Source organism: Leuresthes tenuis, unplaced genomic scaffold (assembly GCF_036924035.1).
Source record: "Leuresthes tenuis unplaced genomic scaffold, fLeuTen1.0.hap1 SCAF_17, whole genome shotgun sequence".
NCBI lineage: Eukaryota > Metazoa > Chordata > Actinopteri > Atheriniformes > Atherinopsidae > Leuresthes > Leuresthes tenuis.
The window spans coordinates 12,669,997-12,697,958 of record NW_027325371.1 but is presented as its reverse complement, the minus strand read 5'-3'; the positions used below and the strand labels follow the sequence as shown (position 1 = coordinate 12,697,958).

The window sequence follows — 27,962 nt, the reverse complement described above, 5'->3', positions numbered from 1 at the left end:
GACAGAGGGGTGTTGGTCTTCATGTTGTTGTTGGGGAGCTGAGGGGGAGAGATGACCGTGAGGACACACAGGAGAAGGGGAGAGCTTGGAGAAAAGCCGGGGACTGCCCATGGTGGATGGGCGGAGCAGTAAGCATGCGCTGAGCTGGCAGGCTCTGGGCTGGTCCTGACGGGCTGGCTGCTGGGCTCCGGGCGGCTGTCTGTGCACGTCAGACGGTGGCGGGGGAGACTACCATCAACACTCAGCGTCTCCTCGAGTGCTCAGAAGGAAAAAAAGAAGCGATACGGGGATAATTGCGCTTAAAGAAAGCAAACTGACCTACCTCGGCATCTGGAAAAGCACCGAAGAAGAAGGAGACGGTCCTCCTCCTCAATCCCACACCCCGTTGCCAACCCGCCCTATCTTTCCTATCCACCACTTCGTGCCATCCCTCTGTCTGAACTGCCCTCCCACCCCCCTACGAGAACCACGACCACCCATAGGAAACCCCCACTTGACCAGCGTTGCCATTAAGCGATGCGCTTTGAATTTTAGAAGAAATCACCTTTGCGCTTTTTGATGCACAACAGCTTCGTTTTTCCTTAGCAGGAACAGTTCACTCTATGGATTCGGGTGTTTACACTTTTTGACGGGTTTTCAGTGGTGTGATAGCATGCATCATATCATTCTACGACGAGAGACAAGGCTGTCAACCTACACATTAGTCTTTATTTGAACAACCAGCTGTCACATACGCTGGATTTGAGTTTATGTTTGATTTTTCCAAGCTTAGAAATAATCCTGACAATGGTGTGGGAACAGACCGCCTCTCCAGACACCTAGTAATATTTTTTCAAGACGTGTCAGCTGTTTCTTTCGTTTTTATCGAAGAAAAAGCGACAAATTGACAAGGAGTCACTTGACACCGACGCGGTCTAAAACCAAGGACTTGAGAAGTTTGTCTCCGGGTAGACGTGGACCAAACCGGAGACATCTCAGTCACATCCACGGCGTTTTCGCTGTAAGGTAAGCCAGGAGCAATTATTTCTTGCATGTCAATTATGCATATTGCGTACATTATCATGCGTGTCCATGCTGGTGTGAGCGCTCTCTCCTGCAATGTGAGAAACTGCACGAGTTCAAACAGGGCAGTGACCTATTTTCAGAGTCTCTCCAGCGGTGCACAGAAATCCTGCCGCTCCGACTCCCCGGACTGTCATGTCCGAGGCCAGTCGTGGCGGACGTGCCTCAGCCGGCTGTGTTTGTACCATTTACGCAGAAAACGTGTCAGTACCTATTTCAGCATGGGGGCGACCTTTTCCGCGAGTGCACCTCATCACTTCAACCAGCATTCCACTTCTTAACCCCGAGAGACATTTTTAGAGCATTGCCACAAATCCTGCCCTATATAGAGGGGCACATCACAGCTCAGCCAGCTGTTGTGCAAGATACGAGCGTGCGCTGAGCTCACTGATGTTTGTCACAGCATCTGATAAAGAGTTCAACGTCTGCAGACAGCGGTCACTTTAACCAGTGATGTATTGGTAAACAAAGAAGATGGGTCAACTGCAACCTTCACATTCATTCATTTTCAAAATGCCATTCTGATGATATTTTCTCGTAAAAGCGCATCACGTGTTATAGCAGCTAGATACTAACCATGCTATGACTTGACACCAGTGTTTGCTGTCTATGTTGTCAATCACAAAAGCAGATATGTGCTTCATAACCTAGTTTAAATACAGTTTACACATGAGCTGATCATTTGGACTAACTGGTGACATCTTTATCAATTTTGTTCAGCCCAGTTCTAAGTGAGATGAGGCCATGCATGTGGTACAGGGGGCAAGGATGAGCACATGCAGAGAGGCCTGGATAAAGAGCTATTTTCCTCCAATTAAGCAATTTCTCTGTCCCTATGCCTAATTGTGTGCTCACTGGGGCTGAGTTTGCCATGGACCTTCTCCCCATTGGCTGCCTCCCATGGGCCTATTGTTCCAGAAGATGCCAGGGGAGAGAGCCAAGCCCTGCCAAGGCAGGCCTAACAAAGTCTGTGCTGGAGGGGAATAAGGCCCGATCATTAAAAAGCATTAGGCCACAATGCAGAGCGAGGCACATTCAGGGGCGAGAGTCGCATTTTGGATCAGAGTGGGATGATTGCATATTTCCAAGGTGATTGTGTGGTATTTCATGAACAATTTATTGTGTGGGTGCATGAGAGAAACTGTCACACAGATAGTTTGAGAGACTGGAGGAGGTCTGGCTATTGGCCTACTGGATGTCTCTCAAAGTATGTGGAGAAGCGGAGCAGTGAAAGAGATTGTGAACAGGAAGAACTTTGATTCCCTCTTCCTCTTCCCTCTTGCAGGGCCCTGCTATTTAAGCCATAAACCTTCTCTGAACTGTGAACACAGGTGCTCCACACATCCACGGTCTTCTCAGTGCATTGTTTATCCAATCAGCTGATGATCAGTTCAGCTGCAGGTCAACCATAACATTCATCAGAGAGAGAGAGTCTGAGGTCAGTCAGAGAGTCATCTATCACCATCGGCACTGGTTACTCAGTTGACGCCACTCACTCTCAGCTTTTAGTTACAGCAGAGAAAAAGCTCCCATCTGCACTGATAAGCCAGATGTCCGCAGGGTTCCAGCTGTGCATCTGTGGTGGCATTCCACTCTTAAAGGATGTGTGTGTGCTTGTGCTGGCAGACTTTTTGCGGTATATATTTGGCCATATGTAATACTGGGACAGCTGCTAGCTGGCAGCAGCAGTTTGCGAAGAGTTCTGGTTAGAGTTACAGGTTTGACACCAACTGGAATTTTCTGTTGTAATTAATTCACCAGTGGACCAGGTTTTCCACCATACTGGTCCCTGAAATCAAATCATAGATGGTGTTGTCACCCCCCTCCCCAATTTTCCATGCATCTTGAGATTGGGCCCCATGCTGCAACTGTGTGACATCATTCAGCTGAGGTCCAAAACAGTGAGGGAAAGGCAGCTGGTTTGTAATGGAAACGGTAGAACCTAATGGCATATTCCTGCGTCAGAAAGCAACCAGGAGGTGTGCAGTTGAGGGTTGGTGGGAATCCACGGTGCACTTGCGCTCAATATTTTAAACCAGGCTAATAGATGTGTACCACATATGATACAAGGGCAAGCATATTTAATTTACTTTGTCCAGTTCGGTGCACATTCTCTGCACGTTTCATTCATAATCTAAATAAGATGTGACAAGCTCCCTTTTCCACACAGTGCAATGCGAGACCGCAAAAAAATATTTGGAGGGAGACTGTGGAAGATCGCTACCAGCAAGTGAGAAGTTAGGTTGCACAAACTGGTAGAGCCAGTTTGAGTGTTTGAATTAATATCACAGTGGGGTGCCGTAGCTGCTGAGGATTACAGTCAAGCTGAAAGGCAATTTAGCAGCAGGGGAGGGAGGATTACAGTGGTCAGTGAATGAGACAGCATGCTGTGAAAACAAGGCACCTGATACACTGTTGCATTAATCTTCACAGCGATGCCGGCTGCTGTATTTTAGATATCCATGATGGACTGGTCAGTTCTGTGGTTGCACTTCCAAACAGTTGATGGCGCTAAAATGGCCAGCACTGAGTCATACATTGGGATACTCAAAAGATTAAATGCAACCACTGTTTGGGTATGTTATGTCTCTTTGGTGGAGCTGCACATCCAATCCCATTGGATTCCCAATCCAATCCCTTTACCATTGTTTGAGCTGAAACAGTCAGAGGACATGCACTGTGTTGCCAGATGAGGCCATCTATCCCCTGACTGAAGTAAATTGGAGAGAGCATGATATTTATAGCTTGGCATTCATTGTCACTTTTTGTATAAAGGTTTTTAAAACTGCTAAAAAAATGATGTTCTATAAGGGATTAGCCATGATAGTGTTTATACAAATTATTTATTTTATAATTGACTTGTGTGCCGTGATACTAACAAAATACTATGATTCAAGTGTTGACAGATGCTTCACTTGCTTACTTTGTAATTAATTTGTAATTACTTGCAAACTTATCATTATTTCCAAGCAGATGATGTGACTTCTACAAGTGGAAGTCACACACCCAACCACAGTACAACGCTGACACTATCGGTGTGACTCAACTAAGATTTGGATGATTTAATTGCTCAACCTAAGTTAACTGTGTAAATGACAGTAAATGACTCTCAGCTTACATTTTTTTTCCACAAAAGCTCTTATCACTAATCATTGCCATATGCCAGTATAGTGACAGAGTGCTGCTTGCCTTGTCTTTGTGGGTCAATGGTCAGATTCCTGGACCTGTACATTAGGAATAGACGGAGCGGATACAGAACTTGACTCAGTCTAACTTGCAGACTGAAAGACACCAGTGCATACCACTTTGTTCCCTGGTTGGTGTGGCTCACACACCATGCATTTTTCTCCAGTTAAACTGTAACCACTAATCACCTCACGGCCTCGCTGTTTCCTCCTGGAGCAGACCATTCCTTGGTCCCCAGGGTGGGTTAAATTGGTCTCCACTGGGATACATTATCTACACCTTTTTCTTGACATCACCTGTGTGGGACCTCTCAAATGAGTGCAGGGATTTGGCTTTTTCATGGCTCAGAGTCAGTTTGTGTGCTGCAAGTCTGCAGGGCTGCATTTCCAAAATAAACACAGACAACTCAGTGCTTCACTCCAGCTACCCCGCCCTACCTCTTCTCATTCCCTGTAAAGCGCCTTTTGCACTCCCAGCTCAGTATTTCTATCATGAGAGAATTTCAGCTTGCAGAGCTCATCAGACCAAATGCAGACTGTGTCTGCAGCAGGGCACTTTTGATGAGGAAAAGTTAAGACACGCTAGACACCTCTTTTACACATTTGTTTTTGATTAGTTTCCAGAACCAGACTTAACATTTAACTGATCTGAACAGAAGAAAATCTAACTTGAGTATTTTAGATATCACGCAGCTCAGTTCAGACAGCTGTGAGCTGTAAAATGCTTACAGAACTGCAATTTAAATAGAGACACAGCTGGTTTGTATTATTATTTACTTGCTTGGTTAACACCCTGGATTCTCTAGTATATCCTAAATAGCACCAAAACAGTTCAGTATGGCTGGGGTGTGTTTTTGCACATTTGCTTGTTTAAAGAGAAAAGAAATGAGGAGTCTGAAAAGATGGGGCTCAAGCACGGGCGAGGAAGGACGAGACGGGGAGTGGGATGGATGGTCAACGTCTCTTTTTTTTTTTACTTTTTAAGAGGAGAGGATGAAGGAAAGATGGGTGAGGCATTTCTTAGATTCAAATAAGGCTCTCAAGTCTGGGCCTGGGCCTGGTTTTCTGTCTGGGCATATCCAATCCTGTCAGTTAGCTTCCAGACTTTGCCCCTGTCACCCCCCGCCTTCCTCCCCCCATCCCTAACTCCCAGAGACTCCATCCCCTTCTCATGTTTAACTCCTCTTCTCTTCCCTTTGCCCCTCCTTCCCTCCCTCGTGTTTTCTTCTTCTTTCCATGAGCCCCCCAGCTTCATAAACGACATGTACATTATATAAGACATTCTTCATCTTATACATGCAGTAAAGGACAGGGGGAGAAAAAAAAGTTTGGCCTGTGAGTGTTTACCTTCTCCGTGGTGTTTGGAGATGTTGCCAGCACTAATTTAATTCACATGTACCAGGGTTGTTTTTTGTCTTATGAAAGAGCCTTATGTAATTTGGAAATGTTTTAAGTGTGAGGTTGCATTTTGAGACGTATTCAGAAAGAAGATGTTTAGAAGAAATAGCCTCACTGTTTTTATTTGGCGGCTAAAAGTAGATTCGCTTTCAGTGGCCATCTTGAATATTGTCTGTAACTAAAACTACGTCCTTGCTTTTGTCTCCATAACTGACAATCATAATGAGCAATTCCTGATTTGATTCCAAATGTCAGTATTGATTCAGAACAGAAGAGTAGGGGCATGAGTGTCATCCTGACCTTCACCATTAATTGAGATTCTCTCTCTGGCTCATTCTTCCCAAGATTGACAATTTACTGTATGATTGCATTAGTCTTCAGCACATTTATTAGCTGTTGATGTTTAGCGAATTTCGCCTAATGAAAAGAGGAATCAGCTCCAGATCCTTTTGATGCTTGTCTCCAACAGATTGCACAAATTGGATGTGTCAACACATTTAAATCAAGAGTTTAGTGCTGCTCCATTTTACAGCATTATGCTCAATTCTGTCTGTCGCCATCTCAGCCGTCCCCCATCTGTCCCTTTGCATCTGTCTCTCTGCTCTCTTTTGCAGTTTCTTTCTCTTGGATGGAGCTGCAAAAGATGAAAGCTGCAGGGTGTCACTTAGCTGAGCAAGAACACAGAAATACAGAGAGAAGGGAAAGGGACTGAGACAAAGGGAGACAAAGAGAAGAGAGAAAAGACTGTCATATTGACCTTGTCCTTTTGCCAGCCGTGGAGGAAAGTGGGTGGGTTGGGAGCGCAGGGTGGAGGGTTACTCAGAGAAAACAGGCTTGTCATGTGAGGAGGGAGAACACAGCGCTGCCATTAAGTTGGTAGAGCTTCATGAGGAAAAGACAACACAAGCTTTGTGTTTACATGTATGTGTATGATTACAGGAGAGGGAGGCAGAAGGGCTAAAATGGAGGTATGTCTGACATTATAGGGGACACACCCAAATTTAAAGTAGCAGGAGTTCCTGCAGATGCACGGCCCCATAACTCTCACACAAACACTCTTTACATCTCTTAGTTTACTAATGGCTCTCTTCTGTTTTGTATTTCTCCCCTCTTCCTGTTTTCCTCTCTTTTCAATATGCTTTGGTTTAGGAAGCTGACTGCCTGCCCTGTCCCTCCTCTTTCTATATACAACAAACTAGGAATGTAGACTGACATGCTCACAAATACACACTGTCCACAGCACATCTGCCCCCCCCCCCGCTCTTCCTGTTCTGCATGGTTACTGCACAGGTGTCACCCAGCCGTCTCTACAGATTGGGAGTGGCCATCCTCGATATCTGGGGTGAAAAAGCAGAGAAGTTATGAGACTGCAGACATAGCCCCCCCCCCCCCTCATGCTTTGCCTCCAGCCTCCCGGAGGCCGTGTTGCATAAAGTTGTTGTCAGGATCATATTACCCTGGCTATTGAATAAGAAGACCTGCTTCCCAGAGATTTCACTCTATGCAACCTTGCCTTATTGAGTTGCATGGAATGAAGGTGGCTCTGGTTGGTGTGTAAATGTGAAAGGGGTTTGTTTCTCAAGCGTGTGGTGCCATAATATCCCCGTCCAGGAAATGACTGTGAGACAGACGCACCCCTCCCAAAGCTGGAGCGGTACCACAGTACTCTGAACTGGTCTGAACTCTACAGCACAGAGCCAGCATGCTGCTCACAAGTGTATATGTACGTACACATGCTGTCTTCTTGGAGCTGCACAACTAGTGTGCCTCCATGTGACCGCACTGTTTGCCCATACCTGATTTTCTGTTCCTTGAAGTTGTCACACAGCAAAATTGTTCATATTTGTCCTGCAGTTGGAGCGGAATTCAGATTTGCCGACTATCAGTACTGTATTGCAGTGTCCACATACATGTCATACCTTTAAAAACTGCCCTTAGCCTGTTATCAGCCATATGAGAGAGAGGGAAAAACAAGGAATGAGAGGCTTCCCGACTTTGTCTCATTTCTTCTGATCCGGTGCCTTAGGACCGGTTCTGGATTTTAAATATCTCCTACTGGGTTTAACTGAAGCTTCTTTATAACTGAATTATGTTTTTCAGTGACGTATATCCATAAATCTCGTAATTCTGGTGTCATTTATAAAGTAATTTCTCTAAAGGTTTAAATCCTAAAATGGGTTTTAGGGAGTGGCCAGCAGTCTTTTGTGTATGTTGAGTGAAGCTGGTATTTTAAAGATTTAGGCAGGTGCCAGTGCTTTGCATTCCTGACCTGACCTTGTGCTCACTTTTGCTGCCTTCAGGGGAGGCTTGCTTCTTCAAATTTGGCAGTTCTTGTGTGGTATGTGTGTGAGGTGTGTTTGGAAATATACACAGATGCACATCTGCACAAAAGTCTTTTCAAAGTAAGAACTTTTAGAGGCCCTCTAAGAACTATAATTTCATTTTTTCAATTGCATTTTGTTTGATAACATTGCTCTTTGCATAATGCAGCCCTACAACGAGAAGAATGTAGCATACCAACGTGTGTTCATTGTGTACATGCAGTTTGCACGTGTGTTATCGGCACTGCCGCACCAAGCAAATATGGAGGAAAGGAAATTTTGTTAGGAGAAGTACTAATATGAGAATGCCACCCCTAGAAATGCTATTTGCATTTCATACTGCAATAATGCTAATGCTGGTGTGAGTCAAATGGAATGACAGCGTTTAGTGTGGGAGTAGAGTCATCACTTCCGAAATACACATCCAGCATTTCCAGCAAAACAGACACAGCTGGCTTGTGGGTTGATGAGAGGACGGGAGCTGGGACATTGTGTTGTTTGATCAGCAAGAATCAAATGCTTGCAGAAGGTCTTTCACTACATTTAAGGAGATTTACAACAGCCCTTCACACACCTCATCACATGCACACAAAACAAAATCACATTTAGCCAAAGTTTGGTCATGAACAAGCACAAACTGTAAAACTTTTATGATGGTACTTTTTACTATATACCCACCGCTGGCTCACACAGCCTCAGACTGTTTTCCTCCTTCCCTCATTGGCTTCTTTCCTGCTTTTCTCTCTTCTCCCTACCTCCCTTCTTTCCTCTCCTGTTGCTTTCCTACTGAGCTTGGTGTGGTGACGCCCCTGCTTGGCTAAGGAGCCAACTCCAGACCCTGTGATTGCGCACAGGAGTCGGAGGATTGCATCACTGCTTGTGGGGGGAGAGGGCCACAGGCATGGACTGAAAAGCAAGGGGGTGTGGGGTAGAGAACAGAGAGAGATACACGTGAGGGGAGTCGATAAAGGAGAGGAAAAGGAAGTAGAGAGAGACGACAGGCAACGGGGATGTAGTTAGAGCAGGTGAAGAGGAAACCAAGAGGGAACAGAGATGTGGCAAGTTTTTGTTTATCGAAGGTGTGGGTGAGGAAAGATGAGGAAGGAGGGTTGGAGAGAATGCATTCACTGCTGGAGGTAAAGAGGCCCAGCAAGTTACTGGAGGTTAACGTAAGGCAGGGTATGGGTGTCAGTCACATCCCCTGAAAGTAAAGACAATCATCTTCTCTTCTCCTCACGCTTGCTTTGTAGGTCTCACGCTGCGTTCATTGGTTCCTGTTGCCTTTTGCTGCACTACAAAACAGCGATGTTGTGAAATGCCCCACGTTACTGTGGCATTACTCACCACTCTTCAAAGCCTTTGGTATCTTTGTGTAAAGTACCGTAAGCCTTAGTGTTGGATAGGTTGCCAGCTTTACAGTTTTTCTTGATTGCTAAGACACATGTCTTGAAAGCTGCTCTCCTTTTCTCTAAACCGAACACAAAACCCAATTTTCAAGCTACATTCACAAAACCTCTTGCAAAACCAAACGTTCACCTCAAAACAGTTCAATCTGTGCTCAAAACTGAACTATGTTGTCAAATCGTGCCCCGAGTCAATCAAAATTGAAAACACTGAGCAGTCACTAAACACTACATAGAAAACAATGCTCAGGACATGAAGCTGGAGTAATAAGTGTTTATTGTTCACTGTAGGCTCAATGCATGTTGCAAAACAAAAAAAACTGTGCATTTAGCACAGTTTGCTGATTGCTGATGGCATAATATGACATTGCCACCACACTGCCCATGGACACCAACAACGGCCAATCGCATTACAGCCTCTCCTTCTCTTTTTGGTGAGATTACACCCAGCTTCATCCATGTAAATGTATTCATGGGTTCTTTCCATTGCATCCAGTTGAAAAACCCTCTGTAGGAATAGATATAGTTTTGTAAGTGATAAAGAAAGTGATTTAGGCCACTACAGTAAATCACTACTTAAAGTAATCAACGTTGAATGTATCTGGATATATACCAACCTGTACATACTGGAATCTTTGCTCTTTGACTCTGTCTGAGTTGCGAACAAAGGACACTCTGTACAGCTGTTTCGTACGCAGTCTGTTGCGCTTGAGGACACGATCAACAGTAGAGAGGCTGACACTGTTGATACCCTCAAAATGTACATGTTCCTCAATGACCTTCTGGTAAATTTCACTCAGTTTAATGGCGTTGTTCTCACGGACCATATCAACAATTAGGGTCTCTTGGTGTGGGGAGAACATACCTGTCCTCCCACCCCCATGTGGCAGTCTTTCTATTCTACAAAAAGAGAATATGCAGTTACAAAAAATATACATGGAATACAAGGCCTACAAACAGTTAGACCAACCCTCCATTACAATACTACAATACATTGGTACAGTGATGTACTGAAACATATTTACTTACAGTATACTGTGGTACAGTATATAGTATGTCATACAGTAATTGCTGTCAACATTTACATACTGATGTTTGGTTGTACCCTTTGTCCAGCCTCCCTTATGCTCATACCATGGACAAGAACATGGTCAATCACAGTAGCTCTGATTTCATCAGATATTACTATTCTTTGTCTTCGCTGACCACCTCTCACACAATCTCTTCCTCTCAGATTTCTATCCATTGTAGGGCCTCACAAACCAGTGCTCTCTGAACTGGCTTATATGTTGTTATATGCTGTGGCGACACCTGTGCTTTAATTGTGTTTGACTTTTGTCACCTGTGCTCACCATTATGCAGCACGGCTGCATCACAATGAAAATGTGTTGGCAAGTTGTGTCTAAACAGGTGAAAAGTGCTTATGGTTATGTCAAAAGAGTGATTGATTCAATCAGTGGGTTCAGGCAACTAAGCATTTGGTTCAGACAATAGGGTTTAGTGTTTTAGCAATTGAGAAAAACTGTAACAGCAGTCAGAGTAATCGTCCTCTGATGGATAAATTGCCACAGATTGCTGTTCTGATACAGTTTAGATGCAAACTCTTTTAATTTATTAAAACTCATCCAGCCTGTTTGATTTTGAGTTCAAGTTGGTGGGAGAAAAGCAAACAATGACTGAAAACACATGTCACTGCACGTGGGCTCTCAATTACCGCTAATGTCATACAGCAACTACTAGAAGTCCAATAAATTGACTAAGGCTGGGGTGTGGTGGGATGGTGGGATGGGGTCCAGTTCCACTGTTTAGCCAAGTTCTCTGGCTATACCTGCCTCTTCTGTTCATTTGCTATGTCGAAAAAGCTCAGAAGATTGCTTTTAACACAGAATAAGAATATTATGATGATGTTTCCACACTGGAACTCACTGCACTTCTAATGAATTGCAGGATAAAAACACAAAGAGGAAAAATGTGTTAGCAGTTGATAAAAGACTAGCTTTATACACTGATTAATAATGCCTTATTTTCTTGAACCATCCATCCCACCAAGAGTTTAGTCATAATAATCTCTGATTTAGCAACTCATAAGGCTTACTGACACAATACGAAATCTCAGTCAGATGGCTTTTTATAGATCAGACATGGCCTAATCTGACTTTATGGCAAACCAGATGGAATTGATTTTTAAAGCAAATTAGAAATATGCAAAACCCTGCACATTCATCACAAAACATCAGTATGAGAGAGACACATGTGGTCTTGCCCTAGAAATGCACAAAGGGCTACACTCAGGTTAAAAATGCTTTAATGTATTCTGTTTGTTAGCATTAAAGTCCTTCATATGAAACCACAATATATGCCCAATATATTGCATGTTGGGCTCAAACTAACTGTTTCCAACTAATCTGATGATTATTTTTTTTCAAAACAGATATTGTAAAAATTTTGTTATATGGAGTGCTAAAAAAGACTTTATTGTTAATAAAGTCTAGAAAACCATGATATTTGAAAATGCCAGTTGTCTTAGGAACTTGTCGAGTGTACTGTAATTTTACTGCTTATGCATTTTTTTTTATATCTAAAAATCTCAAAAATCCTTACTCCTGTGTGGATATATAGTTGCAATTCAAAGAGAAAAAACACAAACTGCTATTAGTAAATATTAGAATCTTTTTCCTATGATTTATGAGATCTTAAATGCTAGTTCCAAAGTTTTGTATCATAACAAAAATGCAGATGTTAAACCACTTAGTTATTGCTTTAAGCATGTGCTCTTCCTTTTCCTTGTAGCAGTCTCCGTTTGACAACAGACCACAAGTGCGACTCGCCCTCCTCGTTCCGTGCCTCCCTCCCTCTTGGCACCTTCCCTCCCTCCCTGCCTTCTGCCTGGAATTCCTCCGTGTCTGAAAGCTCTGGCTGGAGGCCATCAGTAGCTCGCTTAGAGGCTTCCTGTTGCACTCTCTCCGTACTTCACTTCATCTATCCCTCCCTTTTTCTACCCTTCCTTTCTTACTCACTCTTTTCTCCCCTACTCCTTGTTTGGTCTCAGGTCTTCTCCTTCCTCTCCTTCTTTGTATCTTAAACAGATTTTTATGTTTTATTCCTTGGTAACTTATTCCTGTTTTCATTTTGAAATACTGAAGTGGCAATTTAGTGCTTTTTTCTTCCTTTTGAGGCACGGTTAATGCACATGTCACCATTTTCTGGCATTCCAGCTATAGTGACTCCAGAACTCCTCAAACTGTTCTTTCCTCAATAGCCCTTCCCCAGGGGCTCCATGCATGCTGCTATTACATAATCTTGTCTAAGATCCTGTGTGTTTACTGCAGGGTTTAAAAAGGAAGGATAGAGATTTAAATGAGCAGGATGAACAACTGAGCTTAGTAAAACCTTTTTTAGATCTTTAATATGAAACTGATTTTTTTTTGGAAAGCGTGTGAATCCAGTAAATTACATTGAAAAACTAGAGAGTGGCGCAGTGTTATGGGTCAGAGAAGAATGAGATGAGAAAGGAAAAGAGAACATCAAACTTACAGAGGAATGAGAACCGTGAATATGAGAGAAAAATTAAGGCAAATAATAGAGGAGGAAAGAAAGAGAGAAAGAGGGAATAAGAGGCCCAAAGAAGGAGTAGTGGAAACTGAGGTTTCCTGTCTGTGGAGGCGGCTGGCTGCGGACAACAGAAGCAGGAAAAAAGAAATCTCTCGGCTGAACGTGTGTTTGTGTATTGAGTGATCCATCAGAGGATGATATGGGGGTGGACGTTGGTGGGTGGGAGGGTGTATGAGCCAGCAGAAGTGAGGTCAGTAGTGGTTATTACCTCAAGACACGTCAGTCATGACACAACTTGGAGTGAATGAGTGATTATCTGTTTTTCCAAATAGAAAACATATCAATTAATGACTGAGTATTGAGCTATCTTCCCTTGTCAATTTCACAGCTGTTGTTATAACTCTGCTGTGTACAGTAAAAAAGGAAGTAATATTAAACCTAGGTGGAATTGGTTAAAAAAAAAAAAGCCATTTATTATTTAGGGATAAAAAATCAGGGCCTACATGCCAACAAAATAATAAAAATTACAAAAATAATTGGAATGGACACAGTCAAATTACTGTAGATAATTCTAATCTCACAAAAAGGTTAATAAATGGTTCGCTAACCAAACATTATTACACATTACAAGATAACACCCCTGCTCCTTGTGAATCTAACGAAGCAAAGTTAACTTTGGGTGCATCTAAGAAACCAAGTTGGGCCCTATTCCAAGTAGTTTAAACAAATGTCGCAACTGAAAGTAAACTTTAACAAACAAACTATGCATACAATGGCTGTACAGAATGCCTTAAAGCCTCTTGAATGTGAGCCATACAGCAACAACCATTTAATTCAAACACAGGACAAATACAGTGGAAAAAGAGGTATAGTAGCAAGCCACTTGGATCAAGCAGCTCAACACATCTGCCCTGAGAAACAATGTGGATGCACTTATTTGCCAGAGCTTTATTTGAGCACACATTTGGAGCATCAGTCCATTCAGGTATGCTGGTAAGGAGGCTGAAGGAGCAGCAAAGGTGGGATCAACAGCAAAGCAAGCACCAATTCTGAATGAGATGCTGACATTTGATTTTAAAAAAAACACATAATATATTAAGGAAAACTGCAATTGTAAATCACTTAACGATGAATAATCCAAATACTTTGATCAGCTAAATCCTACTCACAGAGAATTGGGCACATGAGCCAGCTTGAAAAAGATCCAACACTTTTTATTTCTTCTTGGCTTGGGTTGCAGATGTAAAGCCCAGCTGTCAGAGATCAGGGGTCACACCACACCCACACCTCAGTCTGTTACCTTTGACCCTATCCTTTCCACCTGATAGATAAAAACACCAGCAGGTCTCGACATGACTGATTGTGGTACTTTACACATCACTGCAAAACCACAGAATTACAAAACTTATGATAATATTTTTGCAGGAGATACATAGTTATTGGTCATTTGTTCATTTGATATGGCAGAATATGCACTTGATTTACTGTCAGTTCAAATCCATCCATTGTCTTTACCCACTTAATCTGTCGGTCGGATCGCGGGGGGGGGGGGGGGGGGGGCGGAGCCTATCCCAGCAGTCATCGGGCAAGAGGCAGGGTACACAGACAGGGTTAAAAAAAACAAAAACAAATATCCTGATTGATGAAATTTCACTTTTCATCAGATGACAAAACCCCATTTCACTGAAAATTAGGAAAGAATGAAAGCATTTAGAGAGCATTTGAATCCTTTTTTTTTATATGTATTTCACATAGTTGAGGCAACAGCAGACTGGAAAAGTGAAGTCATACTGACAGAAAAATAAAAAAACACCCAAAGGAATAAACAACACAGTCCATCGTTGCATCCACTAATTCAAGTTATAACTCATCTATGCAAAGGCAAACACAATCAAGATCCAGAAAAAACAATGCCTACCCTGGACCAGAGCTCATTTAAGATGGATGGAGGCAAAGTGGAAGACTGCCCCATGGTCAGACCAATCAAAATTAGAATTTTCTTTTTGAAAATCAATTACTTCAGACAGACATCAGACAGCTAAATGGAAGAGGTTGGAATTAGTGTCCTTTGTTCCCAAACACCCAGAATATAGAAAGAAGAGGTTATGTAACACAGCAGTAAACGTGCTACTGTCCCCACGTTTCTGACTGCAGGCATCACATTTGAAATAAATACAAAAATATAATATATTTCTACTAGTCTCAATAAAATATATAGTTTAAGTGATTAGCAAATCATTATATTTTCTTTTCGACATTTAACATTGTATCCCAACTTTTTGTAACAACTTTTTTTATCTGCAGTAGGTAGTGGTTGGCACACTCTCAGTTTGGAGAGACAGATGGTAATTCTGATGGAGAAGACAAGCTAACTGCTGCTGGGCCACCAGAGCAACGTCCGTGTTGAAACATGGTCCATTGCAAAATGGTTGTTCTTTAGTTTCAGGAAATGTAGGGAGAATGTAAATAACCGTTTGATGCAAAAGTGATGCAGTGTGATTATCCACATTATGAAATTCAAAGACATTTTTGAGGTTTGAGCAGCAGTCAGCTGGTCTCACCCATCCAAAATCAGTAATTTACCATAAAAGCAGACGTTTTAATCTCTCAAAAAGGATTCATTTCATGTTTCTATTTTCTTCCGAAGCTGAAAAATAGAAAGTATTTGTAGACAGTTTTTAATTTTACAGACAACCCTTTTCAAATGAAGCCTTAGGTCATAATGAATTCACAACTGTGGTCAGTCCTGATGGTGAATACTATTGTGAAGCCCAGTCAGGAAATACATGATGGTATATAAACAGACTGCAAACTAATTTGTTTTTGAAGCTTTTTGTTTGTACCTCCCTAAAACTCTCAAATGGTCACTTGTTTTATGTAAAAGAGAAAGTAAACTACTCTTGTGGTACTTGGTGAGTGCTTGTGTCCAGACTATTAGAAAACGAGGCGTAGTGCCAAGGCTCTGTGTTTTTAGTGCTGCTATCTCGTCTCAGTTTGTCTCTGTTTATGTGTGCATGTGCGAGGGAAAAACAAAAAGAAAGAGAGAGAGAGCAGAGAGCCCTGGAGAGAGATGGCTTACCTCCTACAAACCACCTCCCAGGGTCACAGCAGGAGGGAGATTAAGTTACAGCCGACCTCAGAGGAGGTCGCACAAAAAGTGTCCACATACACATTCTCTCACCCTCTAAAAGCCTTACTGAAAGCAAAATATTACACAATAGGATTTTATGCCCTGTATCATTATGATATTATACTGCACAGTTATATTTTGTGATTCTCTTTCTTTGATCTCATTTCAGCACAATCAGACGAAGCAGACTGAGTTGAAACTCAATCCCCCCTGTACAAATCTCAGATCACATCAGGCTAAAGATCAGGCAGTCAGAACGGGGTCAGCCATGACTTGTGTGAGCTGAGTCTCAGTACACAGAGGTGTTGAAACATGTAGCCCTCCTTTGACCTGATGCCCTCCTTTGCAACCTCACTCTTTAACCATCCCACCTTTCACAATATCTTTTACCAAACCTCACTCATCAAACAACCACACAGACACACACTTCCTGCAGGGCACTTGGATTGACAATTTGGGACTCAGGTGTAAAAGATTCATGCAGGGGAATAGGTGATGAGGTTCTTAAAAAGGACACACACAAGCCTCTCATTGAGGAATCTTCCTCTTCACTTCCTCCTCACCCTCATATATCCTTGCTATGGCCCCCGCAGTCATCCTGGCTCCCACCCGTTCAGCTGATGTAGTCAGTGTTTACTCTGCTAGAGAGAGAAGAGAGGGCCCAGAGAGGGACAATGCCGCCTTTCAGAGACGCTGTCGACCCCACGTCCGAGCAAGGAAGTCTGCAAAGGGGCCAGCCAACACCCCTTCCCCAAACTTCACAGCCACCCGCCACGGAGCTTTATACACACACTCACATATCACACTCGCAGAACGTCATCCTCGCCCCCTTCCTGCATCATTCTTTCTCTCCTTTGCCCTGTCTTTTTTTTTCTGTCTCATATTTCCCACAAGCCCGTTCTCAGTGCATGTGGCTGTTTGGAAGATGTTGTCGAGATCCCGTAAGTGCAGTCCAAGATCCACACACAGTGAGTCACTTCCCAGTCAGTCTCTGCTATTTTTCCATCAAGAAATAATCACGAGGGTTGGAACTGAATTGAAATTCAGAAGTGGGAACGGATTAATGCGGACTTGTCCTGGTCAACTCCAGTGAGACTGAGCGATAATTAGAGCTACATTTTTGCAACACATTACCAAATTAAAACCGGTATTTCCCCATAAAGCAGCAAGTTGAATAATACTATACAGTGTAGCTTATTTGCATGCTTTTCATGGCTGACTGTTGTTAAGAGATGGCTATGTAAAGGAAAAGAGTATTTTGATCCATATTTAGTCTTTTTCCCATGTCATATAGCATGAATTACAATGCTGATAGGAGGCCATTTTCATGTTTGTCCTTGCAGTGGATGAGAGTAGGATTTGTAAAAGAGGTTAAGCTGATTCCTGGTCTGCACGCTTTTACTCATTCAAAATGAATGACAGATTATTTTTTTGCTGTTTTTGCCAAACAATGAAGCCATATTTCTTGGCAGCATGTGTGTAAGGAGCTACAGTAAGTTAGCCATACACAGTCAGCACAGAGGGGAGAAACTTCAGATGTGGTGTTAATCTGCAGCAGATCGAGCATTGAGGAAAGCCTTATTTGACTGATAAACAAAGAATTCTGCTGTTCCTGTCTTTTATTCCACCACACCAAACCCCTGACCTGTAAGAACATAGGTGTTATATGACGCATACATCTCACTGAAGGAGCGAAAGGTGACCTATTTGATTTTGTTTGGGGGGGTGGGGTCGGGCGGGGGGATGGGGGGGGGGGGGGGGGGGTGTTATGACTTATTTCTGTAAAAGGCCCCTCTCCAAAGGTCAATCCATGTTTGTGTGCATGTGTGTAAGTTATTTTCTGCTGTCTACAGGTTGGAATTTTTATGTAAAGTAAAACTAAACTACCCACCTGTTGGTCATGTGGTCAGTGCTCTACAATCACATTAAAAATCAAAGATGTTTCCTCTTATTGCATGTGATGAACATGAGTGTCTATATTTGCATCACCATGAGATCTCACTGATAGCAGCATAATGCTGCTCTGTGTGGATATACGGCGTGATCCTCTCCTCTGTTTGCATCAGTACATGTTCACATTATTATCCTTTTATCTTTGGCTGATTGAGTCTCCACATCTCCTCCCACCCTCCCGGCTGTGTGTATAGATGTGTGTGTAAGAGCTGGTGGCCATCCCTTGTTGAGATGATGAACCTGGTGACCTCCCTGCTCCACGCCTCCCAGACACAAGGTCTTCTCATGTGGCTGCTGGCCAGTTGCTCTCAAAGCCCACCATTCACTAGTAACTCTGCCTTCTATGAGTGTGTCAGCATTTGTGTGAAATAGGGAGGACAGATCAATTTGTGAAATTACAGTTTGATTAATTACGTGTGTGTGTGTGTGTGTAAGTCCATACTCATGCCTGTATTCTGTGAGTATGTGTGCTTGTGTCTGAATTGCTGTTCATTGTGTATTCCATGTACACTAGGAATTGGAATTCAGGACACTCTGCTTACTGTGTTGTGTAGCTGGAAAGTGCTTTGACGAGATGTGCATTTGTGTGCCTGGTGAGCAGGAGCAGTGAACCCTAAACCATTATACTCAATGGATAGCTTGGTTTTAATTCAGCAGTACTGTACTAGCACCGTTTGGATGTGTGAAGCAGTAGACTCTGGATATGAAAAAAAATAGAATTTCTCATTCATTTACATTTGTGTGATCAAACTATGATCAAAGTTAACATTTTTTTGGATTTTCTGGAACTCAAATTGACAGCTACATGAAGCATCCTGCTTGCAACCCTCAGGCTGGGTTCAGAGGTCAACGTGTTAAGACGAGGGAGGAGGTGGATGGATTGGGTACAGCTGGGCTTGAAGGCCCGCAGGGTTGCCGATGGGTCCATCGGGTCTGAAGGTGCACACTGTGGGGGATGGGGATGGACTGTTGTGAGGAGCTGATGCGACAGGGTGCAAAGGCCAGTGACTGGCTAAGGGGTGGGGTGAAGCAGGCCGGGCGGTGGGGGCGACCATCTGGATTGGATTGTAGAAATTCCTCAGGAAGAGTGTGTGAGTAAAGGTCAGGATGGAAAAAGAGAAGGGGGTCACTGAGCTCTCACCGTATGTTTATTATTCTTTGCCTTACTCAGTATCTCAGTTTGATTGAGGTCGGTTTGCCATTGTTCAAGAGTGCTTCATACCCTGTGGGGCTGTGGAATGTGAGATTATTTCAACATTCATCTGGGAAATATTGCAGGTTTGAGAACCTGTTCTATGTTTTCAGTCATGTTTCTTCTCTTGAAATAAGGCGTTTGTTTGTATTTCGTTACTGTGAAATGCAAGTGTTTGGGCAAAATTTTAGTGATACCAAGACTCATTTCCAAAAGAGAAAATTAAATTAAATTAAAGAAATTAAATTAAAGTAAAGAAAATTAATTATTTCAACATTTTAAGGAAGATGATTAAAAAAATCATTATTATTATTATTATTATTCAAAAGTGTAGGCTCCTCTGACGTTGTGTGTTCTCTCATAACTTTTAGATATGATGGAAATCTCAAGCTTTTTATGTGTTCTAACCTCACAAACCTTGTTGCAACAATGATAAGCCATGGGGAACCACAGCTTTTGTTTGCCATAGTATATTGACACTGAACCAGCCTTTTATTGTATAAACACAGACTAACTCTTCCAACTGTACCTGTTTGTGCAGTTCAGAGGTCAGCGGGTTGCAGTTATGCTGTCCCTGGACGAGCCCCTGGACCTGAAACTCCCTCGGCGGGTTACTGGGAAGGACAGAGGTGCCCACTCACCGCTGAACCCGAAGCAAGTCCGCCAACTCCATATGGCAGATGATGGGACAGCAGTCATAGAGCCTGCCTCACCAACATCTCCGCACTCAGGTAGTTAAGAAAGCCAGACCAAGCAAAGATGAACTAATGAAGCTGTTAGGCTAGCCTCAGCGCCGAGAAGATATAGTTTGGAGCAGAAGGGCATCCTTATGAACAAGTTGGTTAATCTATCAAAGAGATCAATCATGATGGGAGTCATTGCAACAGGTGTGTGTCTTCTCAGGTGTGCAGGTGGTCCCGCATGATCGAACAGACACCCCAACTCCCCCTGCAGTGGACTTGAGCATGTCTCCTTCCTCCCGCCACACCCCAAGCTCTCCAGAAATGACCAATGGCAACTACGTCCCTTCAGGGGTGAGCGTAACACACAATAAGGTCACACATGGAAAAACACACAAACCTTTGCGGATATTCCACTATAGCTTTATCCAGCTTTAATTTTCCCACAGACATCTCTAATTTCCTTCACCTCTAAATTTTTTAGAAGAATGAACACTGTCATTTAGTGCAGTAGTGAGTGGCTACACATCATTGTCTACTTGCAGAAAGTGACTCAGCAAATCAGGAGCATGTCAGGTTGTGTCACACTCGCATAAGGGAATTGTGTTATGCAAGGGGTAGGAGGCCTCAGTCTGTGTGTTATAGGGGGGTAGCTCTTATCAAACACGTCTTGTGTCCCCAACAAATGCCTCTGTCTGTGCAACTTGCACTCAGTGGCCCCGCTGCTATGATGCGTATGTCCGTGTGTGTGTGTGGGTGTGTGTGTGTATAATCGGATTTAAGACAAACTACAGCCACGCAGACCTCATGCCGCCTAATTCAATTCCCATGCAATTGAATTGAGACATTATGGCTGGGGCCATTCATCCTTCCTGTGCTCCACTGTGTTTTATATAGCCCCCCTCCCAGGGCCCTCTGTTACACACTTAGCTCATGTGGACATAGATAGGACACTATTGCTCCCTCTTACTCTCCGTCCATCTCTCACACTTTTCATACTGCGTGCACTCATGGTCTCTCCCCTACAACGCCTCACAAAGGAGCTCACATAGTTTTGCACGCAGAGGCACAGGCCAGTGAAGGGAATTGGTCTCATTTTATTAAATTTATTGCATACATATTTCTGATATAGCAGCAGCCTTCTTCTCTCGCTGTCAGCTCCCATAGTTTCATCCTAAATAAGGTTAATTTAGAATTCATTTATTTTCTGCTTGAGCTAAGTTTCACAGATTCTGTGTGTGTGTGTGTGTGTGTGCGCGCGGGGGTGTGTCTGTGTGGGTGAGTCGGTGCATTAGCTCTTTGAGGCCCAGCGGAGGTTCAATGAATCTTACCGCTCTCATGCCGAGCTTAGGGATGTAGGGAGGTTTTGTAGCGCGCAGCGGGTAACTACTAGAAGAAAAATGGAGTGGATTTTTGAAGAAAGAGATGAGAATAAGCACTTCTGTACTCCACTGAAAAGAAAAAAAGACTTATTTCTCAGTCAGTTAGACCTTCAGCAGCTGGTATTTAGCTGATGTTTTTTTTCAGACATGCCAGTGCAACATTACAATTTGTACGCCTACTAAATTAGAGCTATTTTTTATATTTTTTTTGTGTATTTTTTAGGCACTAACATGCACCCATCCTGTAATTTATGTGTATTTTCACCTTATCACTTTTAGCTCAACTTTTTTTTTAGGTACACCATAGTACACATGAGCTAATACTACACTTGTGCATACTTACCTTTAGGCGTTCAGCACTTTGATAAACATTTTCTCTTTATCCTCTTGTTTGTTTATCAGAATTCTCATCTGTCACAGGCACTTCAGTTTTTTGTGCCAATTGGATCAGGGTCAGGACTTCACCTGCCATCCTCCATGTTCATTGGCCAGACAAGCGACAAGAGAGCCTCTCCTGACCTTTCAGCAGATGAACAACTGGCATGTCGCTGGAAGAGGGTAAGCTCCAGGATCAGATCCTCACAAAAATAAAAAAAAATCTTCATCTGATAAAGTTTATTTGAAATGCCTTTACCTCCTACAGTGTCATCTGCTATTTGACTCCCTACAAGACCTGGTGGACCATGTCAATGACTTCCATGTCAAACCTGAGAAGGATTCCGGGTACTGCTGCCACTGGGAGGGCTGTGCTCGCAAGGGAAGAGGGTTTAATGCTCGGTGAGAAAATCATTTCAATAGGTGCAAGTGCAGATTTCAGGAGGTAAATGCTGAAATTAATAAAAACTTTTTCTTCTGGGCCTGCAGGTACAAAATGCTCATCCACATTCGCACTCACACTAATGAGAAGCCCCACCGCTGTCCCACCTGCAACAAGAGCTTCTCACGCCTGGAGAACCTCAAGATACACAACCGCTCACACACAGGTCAGTGCTCAGCATCCAGCAGGTACTGGCACCTTATTTGAAGAGGCATTTGCTATAGAGTTAAGACCAACAGAGCATATGCTTTAAAAAGAGATCTATGGAATATATATATCTATATACATGTGTTTAATTTTTTTGTTGTTGTTGTAGTAAGTATGTAAGATTTAAATGAATTCTCATCTGGATAATCTCCCCTCACTACAGGTGAAAAGCCCTACATTTGTCCTTATGAGGGCTGCAACAAGCGTTACTCTAACTCCAGTGATCGCTTCAAACATACTCGCACACACTACGTGGACAAGCCCTACTACTGCAAGATGGTGGGCTGCTTGAAGCGTTACACAGACCCCAGTTCACTGCGCAAGCACATCAAAGCGCATGGCCACTTCGTGGCTCAGGAGCAGGGCTCCCCAGGTGGGGTGGGCTCCCTGCTGAAGGGAAATCAGAGTGGAGCACTTCTTAGTAGTGGTGGTAAGGATTCAGAGTTGTCCTACGTAAGTGGAGCCCACATAATCATCCCTGGGGCAACTGCTGCTCTTCTCGGAAGCCATGCTCTGCAGGGCCTTGGGAGTGCCCTACCATTGTCCCCCCTCAGTCCTAGGCCTCTGGACCTCAGCACACTGGGTAGCCCCAGCTCCTCTCCTGGCAGTTTCAGAGGAACGTCCATCCTGTCCTTCAACGGCTCCCCTCTGGGCCTGGCGAAGTCCCCTTTGCTCTCTCAAGCGTTCCCCTCCTCGGCCCTTGGCTTGCCGATGGTGTCAATGATGGGGGCCGCAACTGAGCGCAGAGCCCAGAGTCACCAGGCAAAGAAAGGCAGAGGAGAGGAAACAGAGAATGAGGTGACTGGGGGGGTTCTAAACCTTTCCATGGGAGCGTCTCATGATCCCCTGTCCTGGGTGGTCATACCCCCAGGCGCTGTGGTGCTCAAGCCAGCTGTGGTTAACTGATACACACACACATCCACGTGCACACATACACACACACACACACACACACATACATTCCAGAAGAGCTCAGGGGGTTGGGATGGGAGGGTCCATGCCATAGTGAGGGTAGGGGTGGTCAGAGGTGATATGGATTGGCTTGCACAATCAAATCAAGCATAATACATTGAGGAGAGAGGTTGGAAAAAGAGCAAACAATGGGGAAACTTTTTGAACCTCACAAGATTTCAGTATACAGAAATTAACTTTACAACACAAGCCTATTATATTTTTGGATAACTAAACTTGGGGCCCAAAAAACTGTTCAGGAACATGTATCACAGGGCCTTACAATAGGCTCTTCTTTGCTTTCTTATTTTATACTTTCTTCATTCCTGCTGGTTCTGAGGACAGGAACCATAAACATGACTTAGTGCTCTGTGTTCTTACAGAAGTCCTCATTCATCTTTAAGTATTTATATGACTGTATTTTGACAGTGTGCCTCCAGCTTAGCGGTGAGATACATATACTACGAACGAAGCCCTCACAGTTAGGCAAATGCGCATGTTAAAGGAAAATATCTCAGATTTTTAAGTTATGACCTATTTTTCACAGGCCAATGTGATTAATATGACTCGGACAAGCTTGCCAAACCAAAGCAAGTGAACTCAAGACTGTCTTGTATTTGTGCAGGAGACAGATCAACTAAACACAGCACTTAATAGTGTAAACCGGTTATAGTATTGAAACCTCAAAACTGCTGCTAACCTCTTTGCTCCACTAGTACAACATAAATTGGGAAAGAGCACTTTTGACAATCTGTCCCCAGTTCGGGGAGGGTGACCAACACAGCCCAGCCTAGTCCACCAGAATGTGAGCCAGGTGTTCAGACGAGGGGCTTTTAGGACACAGAGCAAACTGATATCTTAACACAGACAAATGGTGTTACATCACCTGGCATTGACCGATCATCACTTCCTCTTTTTCAAAAGTGAAATTTAAGGCACTTGCGTGTCTGACTCCCCCCTCTGGTTGGTCACGAAAGACAACATCCCAATTTTCATGCACAGAAGTAGCACTGTTTTGCTCCTGGATTGTCCAGCTGCTTTCCCGTAATTGAATCAACACGGCCAGTTTGTGTATGAAAGGGCCACTGTGGTGGTAAACACTACTGTCTTTTATTTTTGAAACTAAAACAACCCAAAACCAACTGTGTGAAAAACAGATGGTTGTCCAGCTGAGGTCCAACACGAACTTGTCAGCTGAAGTTTTGCCCTTGCAAGATCTTCCTGTGCCAAAAATACCTGGAGATGGGCTAGTGGGATGTTCACATTGTGCAACGGAAGGGGGGGTGATGCACTCAATGCTGCTTACAGCTGGACTGACTTGGAAGCCACACTTTTGCAAACTGCCTCATTTTACTCTGTCCAAAGGGGCAAAAAAATTAAATTAAAACAAAAAAAAACTTCTGGGAAACTTCTCATGGTTCGATTAAGCAGTCAACATGCACTTAGTACACACTATACACGTTTTATGAAATGTTACTTTAGAGTCAAGGTTCTTTAAAAATGTTTTGTTCTTGCTCTGTGTTTCAGCAAGACTTGGTTTTAATGTGGGGTCTTTCCAGGCTTGTGTTGTTCATGCATGTATGATGCTGACTGCCATTTCCACACAGGAGAGGAAGAGGAGCAGGAGAGGATTATTACAACACAAAGAACATTCCATAAAGAGACTGACAACTTTCCTCTCTCGTCTCTCCTCTTCCTATCTGCCTATGTTGGCTATCTCCTATTTCCATAACTCTTTCTTAAAGGGTGATCCATTCACTCATTGCTGTTTTATATTTTTGTCATTATTTTTGGCTGTTGTTCAGACGAGACATTTTCTTGTGATGTTGAAGTTGCTTGTTGTGTTCTGCGATGGCTGCTCTGCAATCAGCTTTCTGCTGTCGAGGAGGAGTCTTTTAAGAAGGTTAGGTGAGGAAGAGAGGGAACGATCTCGGTGTTCCTCCGGGGCAGTGGTTACCAACTTTAGGTTTGGACACCAAACGGGTATTTCTTTGTCAACTTTCTCTGGGATCATTGCTGAGTTATATTGTCTCAGTTCAGCTCTTTTGAAAAAATGTTGCCACCTGTATTCAGTATCATCAAACAAAAAAAAAAAAATTTCTGGTGAAAGGCATCTCAATATGACTGCGACATAAAAAAAAAAGTTAGTGCAGTGGTGGATTTATTTTCATATTAGAGTCACTTTAGATGTTTTAATATTTTCACTTGAATTATGGTTAAGTTATTTAGGTGTTCAGTGAGACTCATATGTACTTTACCCCTCATACATTAGTTTAAAAGTACTTTTTTTGGCAAACTTTAAGAAAGGCACTGCTCAGATATGAAAGATACTGAATTAATATTTGTTTTCTTAATGACCACCTGTTGAGATTAGCGGTGCAATTTAGGTGCAACGGGTAGTTTGATCTGACAGAAACTCGTCTCTCTTGATGGTTCCACAGAAAACAAATCTAACGTGTGGAAAAATTGCAAACAATAAATAAACAAAATGCATCCATTAAAGAGCAGAACGAGGAGAAAAGACATGTCGATATTGAGGATCTTCAAATTTTCTCAGATATGAAATTGCTAACAAAATGCTATTTTCCTGTCTAAAGTAACCTGTTTATTAAAGGCTGGATTACACCCAAATGCATTCAAATAGCCACCTTTCACTTATAATTCAAAGCCTTCAAATACATGAAACTTGTTAGAAATTATGAAAAAAAAACATTTTAACAAGATATTTAATTAAGGAGAGATACCAGTGAATAAGACATAAATGTTAATTAGTTTCATACAAATAGGCAAATTAAATATTATCTTATTTTTAAAAAAAGCATTTATTTAATTATAAGTCCAACAGACAATATGAAATCTGTAATCTCTAATTAAACGAACCCCTAATTAACTTGACATTAAATGTTTAACAATGTTTTTTTCTGCTAACATGTCCAAACTAAAGCCATAAAGTATGATTAGATGTTACAAGTAAACATTATGCTGTTATATTTTGGCTCAAGCCAAACAGTTGGAACCACTGCCCTGAGGGGTAAATGTGATTTATGTGCATATCCAGTGGGCAAAATGACATCACATTCCTCCACGACAAGCACATTGGTGTGTTAGATTTGGAGAGTGTATGGACATAAAATGTTTCTTTTTATAGTTTGCATCGTCACGGGAAATTATCTTATTTGTTTATTGGATTTGAAAACTATGTTAATATCTTTCAATTAAAAAAACAAAAGGGGCTAGATTAGAGAAATAACATTTGATTGTGAAATGACTGGCAGCACTGGAATAGCATGAGAGCATGTCGAAAAGCTTGGCTGAATAAATAAGTGAATAGACAAGGAGACATGAGGGCAGAGCCGTGTGCCAGAAGAGGAAAAGATGCAGAGGATAACTGTGCTGTGCTGCAGTCCTCCATCTGGCCATGTACCCAGCAAACGGCTCTCTTAGCTCTGAAGTCACCGCCTGTGCTGTGCCCAGTGTGGCAGCCACTCACAGGCGCACCAGCCTGCAGAAAACTAGGCCATTGAACTCTGTCTGCCCTCTTTTTTTTTTGGGTAGATTAAAACCAAATGGCTAAACTCCCCTGCCTTCCCACTACAAAGACAGGCCACAACAAACTAGAAAGCCACATTAAGAGCAAACCAAAACAAATATAATCCTTTGAGTTGAGGTTGTGATGTCAGGCTGCCTGTAGGTATATTAGGAGTTACAGCGGAGATGAACAGCACACCTGTTTTTCTGCTCCCTCCAATAACCACATGCACACACAAAAGAGTATCTCGCTATGAATGGACAAGCCTAGCATGTGATGTCATCAGAAACAGGTGTCAAATAAGCCAGACATGGTCTCCATAGCAACTGTGAAACCCACAGATGTGGCGGCTCTCCTCTCTCTCCTCAGTTTGTCTGTCTCTCCTCTGCTGGTCGAAGCCAGGGACAGAGACTCATCATGGCAGCAGAAACCTGAATATGACACAGATCCTGTCAGGGTCCACACGTTTTCAATATTAAATAAGCTGTATGATCCATTAACCCTTTGAGGTCAGCCTGTAATAAACTGCACTTTTTCCCTGTTGTAGAGTGTGTAGATTTGGGGATGCTGTCACATTTCATTCTCAGTGTAAAGCAATTTTCATCAGTTGTTTTGGGAAGTAAGTGTAATTGTGAAAGTAACTGTCAATCGCAAAAATGTCCAAATTAAAAGTCTTTTTTTTTTTTTTCACTTACATTATAAAAGTGGTACGTGCTCCTGGAGATGTTAAAGTAACCCTCACATTTAATGTCATGAAAAGTGGAATTGAGATCCAGGACACAAAATTGAACTAGGTCAGTGTCATAATGACAACCTGTCTTTGTTTGAAGTGCCACAGAGTTGCACAAAGGGTTAATGATAAGACTAAGGCCACACAAGGCCTGTTCCAAGTTATTCTTTTTGCACATTTGTGAGATATTATGTCAGTATTTTAATTTTTCCAAGTGCCTTTTTATTATAGGTAAATATAGAAGTTATACACAATGAAAATTATATGAAAATATATTTTCCTGCCATCATGTTCTGTGGTTGAACATGAAGAACTTTAGAGTTGTAAAAGTCTCCAATTGGTACAACATAGCGGTGTTCTCCTGTTTTAGAGGAATTTTATTACGATATTGATAATAATGTCAATGAAAACAAAAATCTTTAATAAAGTTGCATTTGATACACGTGCTCTCATTACTGTCTCAAACATTA

The 27,962-nt window shown here is 42.7% G+C and overlaps 1 protein-coding gene across 2 annotated transcripts; it reads left to right on the top strand.

The window, feature by feature from the left end:
• The first annotated feature begins 60 nt into the window (after positions 1–60).
• On the top strand, positions 61–27,932 carry glis2b (GLIS family zinc finger 2b). 2 transcript variants are annotated; one of them, XM_072368054.1, is made up of 7 exons: positions 61–1,005; positions 19,738–19,927; positions 20,100–20,230; positions 21,661–21,816; positions 21,902–22,035; positions 22,123–22,241; positions 22,446–27,932. In XM_072368054.1, the coding sequence occupies exons 2-7, from the start codon at positions 19,762–19,764 to the stop codon at positions 23,186–23,188; spliced, it is 1,449 nt and encodes a 482-aa protein (XP_072224155.1). In that variant the 5' UTR covers positions 61–1,005; positions 19,738–19,761; the 3' UTR covers positions 23,189–27,932. The 2 variants fall into 2 exon arrangements, with proteins under 2 accessions (XP_072224155.1, XP_072224156.1); XM_072368055.1 differs by having other exon boundaries at positions 66–1,005; positions 21,679–21,816.
• The last annotated feature ends 30 nt before the right edge of the window (positions 27,933–27,962 follow it).